Source organism: Ascidiella aspersa, chromosome 1 (assembly GCF_963924565.1).
Source record: "Ascidiella aspersa chromosome 1, kaAscAspe10.2, whole genome shotgun sequence".
Classification (NCBI taxonomy): domain Eukaryota; kingdom Metazoa; phylum Chordata; class Ascidiacea; order Phlebobranchia; family Ascidiidae; genus Ascidiella; species Ascidiella aspersa.
Window position 1 is genome coordinate 899,728 of NC_139447.1, and position 10,415 is coordinate 910,142.

Consider the following 10,415-nt stretch of genomic DNA (forward strand, 5'->3'; position numbering starts at 1 on the left):
GGTTTGAGCTAGGTTGAAACAATAAGCACATTTTAAAGTTGTTTTTTCACCTTTTCGCTTTATTGACAAGTGCTTATATATAACGCGACCGCACATACATGTTGTAATGATTGGCGAATGAACCAAGCTCATAGTTTAGTTATGTGTATAATAGTAGATGATTCAGTAAACGTTTAATAATTAGGTGATTTGACAAACATTTCAGCTCGCTAGTCGATTTCAATTTACTAGTTTAATAACTGATTTTTTACAACAACACTCAAAGGATAATGCAAAAGAAAAACCATATAAATACAAGTAACACAAACGCGAATAAACACTCGGAAATTCACTAAATAACGTGATATATTCCTAATATAATTAACGTGTGGCTAATTCTGTCGGCAACTACTACGCTAATCCCAAATGAATTCGCTTTTGCGCTGTAGCCTGCCTTTACTCCAGAGCGGCAGAAAACACCCAACTATCATTTGGCATACTTACAGGTGTGTTTTGTTGTACTGTAATCAGGGATGGATTAAGCATTAAGCAAAATAAGCACATGCATAGGGCACCAAGGGAAGCGTCACCACATAAATTATCATGGACGAATCTTTAATGGTGCCTCAGTAGTAATGAAATAATTCGATTAGGTAATACAACGACTCAGGGCCCGGTTGCAAAACCTTATTTCTTTTTTTCAAGTATTTTATGAATATTATCTTGTGTGGTCCTTCAGTGCTTAGGGACTCCTGAAAGGCATGATTTGGCCTTGACTGTGAACTGCAATAAACTGCAATAATTGAAAGCGCAAATATACTGGACTTTTAAATTGTAAATTACAATTCGCAGTATGATAATATGCACTTTGAAATTTTAAGGCAGTTAGTTCAGTTTCGATTTAATTGGGCCATACGGCTCAATTTGCACTCGAATGGTTTTCCCCAGTGTGAGTTCTTTCATGAACTTTAAGATGTCCTGTTCGGCTAAAACACTTTTCACATTCGTTGCATTCGTAAGGTTTTTTTCCAGTGTGAATTCTTTCATGCCTTTTAAGATGTCCTGTATTGCTAAAGCACTTTCCACATTCTTTGCATTTGTAAGGTTTTTCACCAGTGTGAATTCTTTCATGAACTTTAAGATGTGCTGCCTGGTTAAAACACTTTCCACATTCTTTGCATTCAAATGGTTTTTCACCAGCGTGATTTCTTTCGTGTAATTTAAGACTTCCTAAATGAGTAAAACGTTTTCCACATTCTTTGCATTCAAATGGTTTTTCTCCAGTGTGAATTCGTTCGTGCGATTTTAAGGTGTAAGCTGAGCTGAAGCATCTATCGCAATAAGCACATTTAAAAGGCTTTTCTCCAGTGTGAATTCTCATGTGATTGTTAAGATCCTTGTTTTTTCCAAACAGTTTCCAACAAACTTTGCATTTGTGTTTTTTAAAGTGAACCATGGACACATGTGCATTGAGCAGATGACGCTTTTTGAACAACTTTTCGCAAATGTGACATCGAAACTCCATGTTGTTGTTTTTGCGTTTGTATTTTCTTTTAAAATTTGTTAGATCCTTTCTTTTGTCTTTCTGCTGTTTGTCGATTTGATTAGAGTCTTCCATTCCTTCACAATAGGACTCTTCACTTACAGGTTGATGTTCTTGTGATGACCAATCTGTAATCGTGGCAACAGAATCATCAGAAAATCCATCATCGCTCTGTTTACCAAGCTCGGTCGTTTCAGAAATTTGGTATTTTGCCATATTTTTAGTCCTGAAAAACATAAATTTATCATTTTAACAGAAACTGTTAAATAATCGGCAACTAAAAATGATCACTAAACAAATGTACACGTTTCCAATTGACGAGAGTTTAAATAAAGAGCATTTACTGGCCGCTGGTTTTATTGAAGCAGGGTTTTGCAGCTGATCTTTGCCACTTAATAAAATGCAGCGCGGATAATTCAAATGCTTTTAATCCCTATAAAGATAAGTGTTTTGCGTTGAGCCCAACTAACAAGTAACACTACCTGTTTGTATTTGCACCCTAGCATCAACGAAGCGACCCAAGCGTACATTTCAGCGGTTTAAACGTTAGCGTTCTTTCACAGCTGTTATCTGCTTATCTAATAAATCATGATTAAAATGTTATTGCAGATAACGTCAGATAGATCTCGCTTAATATAACAACCACACCTAGTGCCAAATTTAGTTGGCTCTAAGTATTCTCGTAAAAAGGAATCAATTTGGATTAAACATCACAAATGCAGCCCACTCAAATCTATCTAAGTTGACTCGACACACCCTGAGGCATTTACCAGCAGTCTATGTGCAGCAGAAAACGTTAATAGAGCGTGAAAATTAACGTTTATAGAGCGTGAAAGTGTGGAGAAAAAAAGTTTTTGGAACTGCCAAAAGGTTGGAAATCTGTTATTATCGACTTGCTTTCTTGTAAGTTGTAACTGAGGATTTAGAATATAAGCATACATTGGCTGACAGATTGTCCATAAAACGAAATTATTGGCGACATTTTATATCCCGTATAAACATAAAATGGATACAAGCGGCAAAGCCAAAATATGAGTTAAATCTTTCTACTAATCAAAATGACAAAGATATGCAACACTATTTAGCTTGTGGTTAGAGGTTTACATTGTTAATTTCACAGTACTGCCTAAATCCATCAAATTCAAATTCAAACTAAACTAACTGGCTTGATTAAAAATCAGCCCAATAGGACATTTCAGTATAGAAATCACAGTACAGTGAGCACCTAATCTCGTTTCACAATCAAATTGCCTATACACATATATAAACTTTATAACTTACTTTGTATTGCGGGTAATTTATAAACCGGGATAAACTAGAACTGCCCTACCTCGCTCAATCAGTCGATCTGAGTTGGCTCGCCAAACCCTGAGGCTATATTCCTACAGTCTTGTGCAGCGGACCGTAACGTTAATACAGCGTGGAGAACTAAAGCGCTAAAGATTTAAATCACTAGCGGATGAACGACTATTGTTTTAACTGAGTATAGAAGCTAATGTTTCATTAACCTTACTTTAAAAGATTTAACTGACAGCCTTAAACCATATCTAGTTCTGCTCTTTCACCTAAGTTTGCCTCGCAAAACCCTCAGGCTATACTGCTACAGTCTTGCTCAGCGGACCGTAACGTAAGCAGAGCTTCTAGAGATGTTAACCGCCCAGCGTTTGCGGTCGCTTACGCGGTTTAGCAAATTAACCGCACCGCGGCGCGTAAACAAATCTAAACATTTCTTCCCAGCATTGAAAGAAGCTACGAGTAAAGAGTTTGCTAAAGAATACTTTTTAAACAAATTTAATTTAAACAAAGGCCATGAATATCTCAATTTAGTAAAAATGAAATATTTTTTATTCATACCCAATTGCGCCCGGGAAAATAAAATGTACAAATCCTTAAATGTCGCCTAAATCACTATTATATTGATCAATTCGATGATTTTAAAAGGATTTTCTGTTAATTTAAAAGGTTTCAGGATATTTGCGAATTTCGCTAGACACGGGCAGAATTTTATTATTATATTTATTCTTCCATATTTTTTTTCTTACTTGCAAAACGGCATGTCAAAGTTTTTATTTTAGTTAATTGATTTGAATTAGCAATCATCAGTTTACACATGGATGTTTCTTCACTAAACAGTAAGTTTGAAGTAGTTATTTTAGATGTTTGTGGTGTTTTTATTTTTGTGAGTGTTGGAATAAATTGTTTATTTTGCTTAAATTTTTGCATGCAACGCAGCTTAAGATTTCAAAAATAATTTGCGGTGCAGAGCAGCTTGGAAGCAACTTATTAAAGTGCGGTGCGGGCAGCGAACAACAATTTTATATTGTGACCATCTCTACTTGAAATCATTTGAAAAGATTCAAGCGGTTATATCATATGAACAGAATAAATTTGGAAGCAAGCAAGCTTCTTGGTAAGACATCTAAAAGGCGATATGTTGCAACCAAACACCACTGTCCAAAGTTCGCTCTAATTTCTCCTGTTTTCTAAGTTTCAGTACAACTCCGAAGTATAGCGTCACACGTAATGTCTATAATCAAATTTAATGTGCATAGAGCAGGTTTGTTACTTTTTCAAGTTTGCCAGTCAACTTTTTATTTAACTCATCAGTAAACATGTTCAAATTAGAATATTCGATCATTTAACTATTCGTATTATCGCGGAAAGTTACGCCCAGGTACGCGAGTGGCAAGAAGGCCTGTCGCTAAAAAAGTTACTGTGCTGCTTTATAGGAAGCCGTGCAGTGTGGGTCAGCGTTTCTTCATGCGGCCAATGACTTGGCGATAACCTTCGCCGAATCAACAAGTGTCTGTCAAACGCTGCTCGGCCAGAAACTAATGTGTAATGCCAGGCGCAGGGATTCAGCAATTTCCCTGAAAGGCGTTAAGTTGCAAAAAGAACATTCAATCCATAACGCTTAAAGTACGCTGCAGGGTTACTCAAAGTTTAACTTTAGGCCAATTTTTAGCGAGGTTATACACAGCATATTTTCCAAGTAATAGTAACGTAATCATAAAGCGAAAATCGCGAAATAATCTCGACCAATGTAGTAATATTTAATACAAAAAATAGCTTGGCGGACCAGGAACAAGCTTTGTACTAGTCAACGGACTAATTAGTTAAATTTTTATAAAGTAAGTGCATTTAATAGTGATTAATGGTTGTATTATTAACGTGAAGAAGTAAAACAAGTGAAAACAGTTAAACACAAAGTATGTTTATAAGCAGGGAGGCACGAGGGTTAAGAGCCTTACAAAAGGGGCCACGAATCATAAAAGGTTTAAAAACCACTGGCATGGAACTTAAACAGGAGAGTTTTCTTCTCACAATATCAAATAGGAAAGTCATATTGAACTTTGTGTTGTTGAGGCTGATTTTTGTGCTAATTATTAACTTTTGTTTATTTAGTTATTTGTGAGATTGCAAAATATAGATCCTGTCTAGGTTTATATGTTACAGATAAGCCAATAAACGTAAACGTTTTCTTGTAATTTATAACTTGTATTGGCTGACAGGTTGTTCATGAAACAAAATTATTGACGCCATTTTGTGTCACATATAAACATATGAACACAAAACAAGGGAAAAGTCAAAATGTGGGTTTGATCTCTGAACAAATCAAATGACAATGATAAGCAACACTAAAACACAGTAGGTTTTAGTAATTAAAACTGTACATTTTAGTAAATTTGGGTCTGAACGATCCAATAACTGCCTTGCGAACTGCGGACACAATGTGCATTAGGAAAATATTAACTCCCTTGATACGGACAACAAATTTACAAAAATAAACAAGTTCAGGCCTAATATCTGTAGTTGCTTCTAAATGAAACATGGATTGTTGTACTTCAATATGTTTGTCGATCACACAATATTTGCATTTCGTAATGACATGATAATATTAAATCGCATTAAATTTTTTAAAATTATTTATTCCCCAGTGTGAATTTTTTAATGAGTGCCCGACTAAAACATTTTCCACACTTCTTACATTTGTAAGGTTTTTTTCCGGTGTGATTTCTGTTGTGTCGTTGAAGATTTCCTGGTAAAACTCATTACTTACCGACGTCGTTGTCGATCAGGGTGAAGTCATCAGGAATATGCAAACCAACGGCTACTGGAGCAATCTGGCCAACTGCTCTTTCCAGCAGTGTCTCGTCATCCACGAGATAAAAAATCTTCCACATTGTTTGCACTCGAATGTTTTTTCGCCAGTGTGGGTTAATTTATGTCGCTGAAGATTGCCTGCCGTGGTAAAACATATTCCGCAATATTTACACTTATATGTTTTTTCTCCAGTGTGAATTCTCATGTGGATTTTAAGTGCGGTAATTGCTCCAAACAGCTTCCCACAAAGCTTGCATTTGTGTTTCTTGAAGTGAAATGTGGACAAATGTTTGTTGAGCAAAGGACGCTTTTTAAACAACTTTTCGCAAACGTGACAACGATTTTTGCTATGGGATTGTATTTTGTCAGAACTTACGTCACAAATTTACGTCATTAACAAGTGACATAGAGAAAATTGCTTTTTTCATCAAACTCGAGCGCACATGTGTAAAGGAATTGATATATTCATGAATTTAACAAATAAGCTCTTTTGATCTAAAAGGAAAAATAACTTTTTGATACATTTAAGTTAAGCGTGTATTAAATTCTCGCCAAGCGACAAAAATATGCAGAACCAGATAATCTTGGCAGAATGTCCACGTGTCTAGTAATCTTAATATACAATCTATTATAAAACAAACTGTAAAGAATACAAGTATTTTATTGTTTATATGGTCAAACATAAGCAGTAATATGCTACAACTGTAATTAATTGCTCAATGAGTCGTTCTAAGTCGGCTCTCCACACCTTACACTTTGGATACGACCTTTAAGAATTCACCACATTTGTATTATACAGGAGATATTTATGCACATATTTCTAGTGCACATTGATTTACACTAGTTTTCGAAGTTATCACTGTTGGTCTTTATACAAATTGACGAAAAAAGAAGCTTCAGTAAGTTTTAGATTAATTAACTACACCTCTGCACTGAAACGTTTATGTACTACAACACTTCTAAAAGTTGTGTGTACAGCTTTTAACATTGAACAACACTATGTTTCGCATTCTTTGGACAACAAACGTTTCTTGTGCCAAAATAACATTAACCAGGGGAAAAAGGCAAATTATTTTATTAAGATAAAAAATGCATAGTTGCAATGTTTTAAAATGGCTCTATGACCCTCTGTAATTGGTCTCGTGACCCATTACAGGGTCGACAGTTTGGGAACCATCAGTCTAAGTTAAGATGTAATATTCTACAACTGCAATACTTCGCTCACTCAATCAATCTTAGTTGCCTCTCCACCCCTTGTAGATATTGCGCCAGTCTACCGTTAAAACGCGAAGACGCTAAAATATTGGAGAACAAATAATTACCATAGGAGCTATTTTGATTATGTGTTTGCCAGGTAGCAACATTTTACGAACACCTTTTTAATATCTACCTTCATAAAGGAAAACTTGTTTGCGACTTCAATGCCTATGTATACAGACGGCGCTGGTCTAAAATCCTGAAACTTCTTTTGATTCGAGTTGTCAAAATTGAACTTTGAGGCAGAAGTAAACATGGGAGATTAAATATAATAATGATACTTTTTATAATAACGATACCGAACTCAAGTGCTAACTCAAACCTGCAGTGTATTTTACAACATCATTTAACGCTACAAAGTAGAGTGAAAATATGTCAAATACGTTACAAACAGGCCATTTCTCATGTTAAATGCTTGGCAGTTTACACAGCGCCGTACGCAGTGGTTGAAACACCGGTAACCACTTCTAATCTTTGCCATCCACTTCCCACGCATCACGCGACTCCGCGGCACAAAAACCTATGAATTGTTTGAGGATCTAGACCACAGGTGGGAAAACTGCGGCCCGCGGGCCAGATCCTATCCATCAGTGTAAATCATCCGGCCCGCCCGCTACTTCTTACAAACTGGGCAAGAGGCCATTAATCATATTTTTTGGCTATTGCAACTTCCTAAAAGCAGTTTTTGTAAATTTTGTTTCTGCATCGAGTCTAGCATTGTTGGAGTCATTTTTTTAAATTGCAAAATACCCTTATAGTTTCACCCCTGATTAACAGCCGTTGCAGTTGTTTCGAGGGTCGCGTTATATTTACATATCTTGATGACAATATTTTTTAATCACAAACATTTCCGCTTAGTTTATTAGTTATTGTGAGTTCTTTCATAGGTTTTAAAACATCCCGGCCTGGCTAAAACAATTCCAACATTTTAAAAGTTTTTCTTAAGTATGAATTTTGCTATGTCTACTAAGGTGTCCTGATCGACTAAAGCATTTTTCACAAACTTTACATTTATAAGGTTTTTCTCCAGTATGAGTTCTTTCATGGGCTTTGAGGCTTTCGACATGGTTAAAACATTTACCACAAACTTTGCATTTGTAAGGTTTTACTCCAGTGTGAGTTCTTTCATGAATTTTAACGTATTGTGACCCTTTATAAGGTTTTCCACAAACTTTACATTTAAAAGGTTTTTCTCCAGTGTGAGTTCTTTTGTGAATTTTAAGATGTTCATTTTGTCTAAAACGTTTTCCACATTCTTTGCACTCGAATGGTTTTTCTCCAGTGTGAATTCGTTCGTGCGTCTTCAAATTGTGAGCTTGGCCGAAACTTTTATCGCAATAGGCACATTTAAAAGGTTTTTCTCCAGTGTGAATTCTCATGTGAGTGTTAAGATCACATTTCATTCCAAAAAGTTTCCCACAAACTTTACATTTGTGTTTCTTAAAGTGAAATGTGGACAAATGTTTGTTGAGCAAAGGACGCTTTTTGAACAACTTTTCGCAAATGTTACATCGGAACTCCGTGTTGGTGGTTTTGTGTTTTAATTTTGTTTTTGCTGTTGTTAGATCCTTTCGTTTGTCTTTTTGCTGTTTGTCGATTTGATTAGAGTCTTTCATTCCTTCACAATCAGACTCTTCACTTACAGGTTGATGTTCTTGTGATGACCAATCTGTAATCGTGGCAACAGAATCATCAGAAAATCCATCATCGCTCTCTTTATATAGTTCCATCGTAACAAAATCGCTTTGGTAGTTTGACCTATATTTACTTCTGTAAAATAGAAAAAAAAATTACCCTTTTAACGCAATCCCATCAAATCAACGACAAACAAATATCGCTAAAATCTCCAAAGAAAGGCTATTCAGTTATTGTTCAAATATTGTGTAGTGTTCTTATTTAAAACGTTCTTGAGGGACTCTAATGCACGCGTTACTGTAGTGTGCGCAGCTTACAAATAACAATGCTTGTTGTTAATGCTTTTAATAGGGTTCTTAACCAGTTGAGAGCAATCAATTGCAAAACAACAACGCAATGCACTTTTTACGAATCCTATCCTTTTTGTAAAACATTTTGTTTTGTTTTAGTTATACCTCATTACAATCGTGATCTTTTAACAGCAAAACAAATAATACATAGTTACTACATCAAGTGCAGCCATTACGTCACAATTGCGCTCTGTAACATCGACCAATATTGGCCTAAAGCTGCAAGAACTTGAGTTCCCAGTAGCACCAGCGCGTATAAACATACAATGTTGCTTTTGCAACTAAACGCTTTTGAGCAAACTGCTACTACTCTGCACATGAAACTTCTCACACAAGCCGCTGGCCCAAACATTTGATTGACACTTCCATATCGGTAAGCGTTAGCGGAAGTGATTGGTGGCACGAAAAACGCTGACGCCGCATAGTATGGCTGCATAAAGCAAGCTGCTAAATGTTACAGACCTTTACTAAAACTAAAACAGGATTTAAATACCTCAAATGCTGTAAATAAACGGTTTATTATTCAACTAAAACGTTTATATTCACAATGTGTATTCTGTGATCAAGCCATTGTGTCGTACTTATTAACAATAACGATGCCCATATAATAGTAGATAGACACAAGATGCCTTTGGTAAGGTTTAACGAAATAAGTCGGCCTAAACAGGATTGTATTGCAAGCAAGGCAGGTCAAAAGTATGTTGTAAACGAAGAGCTTTTAAATGTTGCTTGCACATTGCAAAATACATCTGTGTTTCTAATAACTTCATGTGGACAAGTTACACATCATGCGCAAAAAAATTAATGTGTAGCAATACATGGACGCCGTTGTGTAGTTGAGAGAGTGTATAAGTTCCCATAAAGCAGATCTGTGCAACATATTAGTGTGGCCCACCACTTTAAAACTTTTTTGATTTACTGTGGTACCTATATGTAGTGTGTCAGTTTATGAATAATTTCAAAATATCAACATCTCGCGTGCCAAACATTTTTCTATGTATGGTTTTGCACTGGCAACCAGGGCTGCGCAATCCGTTAAAAACAACCCGAGTCCGTCTCCGGCCAAATGTGCAATTACATTGGGTCCCGATTACGGCTCAGACTCTACAGTTTTTCCCAGATTTACGTCACTAAAATAGAATGGATATCAACACTCCACTTATAGGAGTCATGGAAAACATGCCACCATATGCTTCTGATTCTCGGATAATTTTACCTAGTCTTACGCAAGTCCAACTCCGCAGCCCTGCTGTGATCTGACATGGGAGATGCCAGCACTAAATTTAATTTCAAAAGTTAAATTCTGTAAAGATACACCAACCCTGCTGAAAAAAAAACGAACTGTCGCGAACACAATACTGTGCCCGCTATTTTGGGATATACTTCAACGCTTTTCAACCGATACCTATATAAGTGTTAACTATCGATTTCACTTTTATAGCTTGGTTTCTCAGTCGCGCAAAAACACATGTACCTACTTTTACTTTTAATAAACTGCTCTGATTTAACGCAGTAAACATTACGCCAACTTTAGGGTATTGTGACAA

General features: G+C 36.0%; 2 protein-coding genes across 2 annotated transcripts; both read right to left on the reverse strand.

Moving 5' to 3' along the window:
- Nucleotides 1-130: 130 nt before the first annotated feature.
- Nucleotides 131-1,738, reverse strand: LOC146166428 (uncharacterized). The gene has a single exon (XM_083392651.1). It carries the CDS (start codon nt 1,736-1,738, stop codon nt 899-901), a length of 840 nt encoding a protein of 279 aa, XP_083248777.1. The 3' UTR covers nt 131-898.
- Nucleotides 1,739-5,574: 3,836 nt separating this feature from the next.
- LOC146166429 (uncharacterized) lies at nt 5,575-8,613 on the reverse strand. The gene is made up of 4 exons (XM_083392660.1): nt 7,842-8,613; nt 6,060-6,121; nt 5,798-5,891; nt 5,575-5,714 (listed from the first exon to the last, which is right to left on the reverse strand). Exons 1-4 carry the CDS (start codon nt 8,611-8,613, stop codon nt 5,575-5,577), a joined length of 1,068 nt encoding a protein of 355 aa, XP_083248786.1.
- Nucleotides 8,614-10,415: the final 1,802 nt, after the last annotated feature.

What these genes read in the sequence shown, in the direction of transcription:
- LOC146166428 (XM_083392651.1), bottom strand. Translation starts at nt 1,738, where the DNA reads ATGGCAAAATACCAAATTTCTGAAACGACCGAGCTTGGTAAACAGAGC.
- LOC146166429 (XM_083392660.1), bottom strand. Translation starts at nt 8,613, where the DNA reads ATGGAACTATATAAAGAGAGCGATGATGGATTTTCTGATGATTCTGTT. An exon ending in AGGACACCTTAGTAGACATA is followed by an intron (nt 6,122 to 7,841) that starts GCAAAATTCATA and finishes TTTTCCTTTTAG; the next exon opens with ATCAAAAGAGCTTATTTGTT. An exon ending in CTTTACACATGTGCGCTCGA is followed by an intron (nt 5,892 to 6,059) that starts GTTTGATGAAAA and finishes TTTCACTTCAAG; the next exon opens with AAACACAAATGCAAGCTTTG.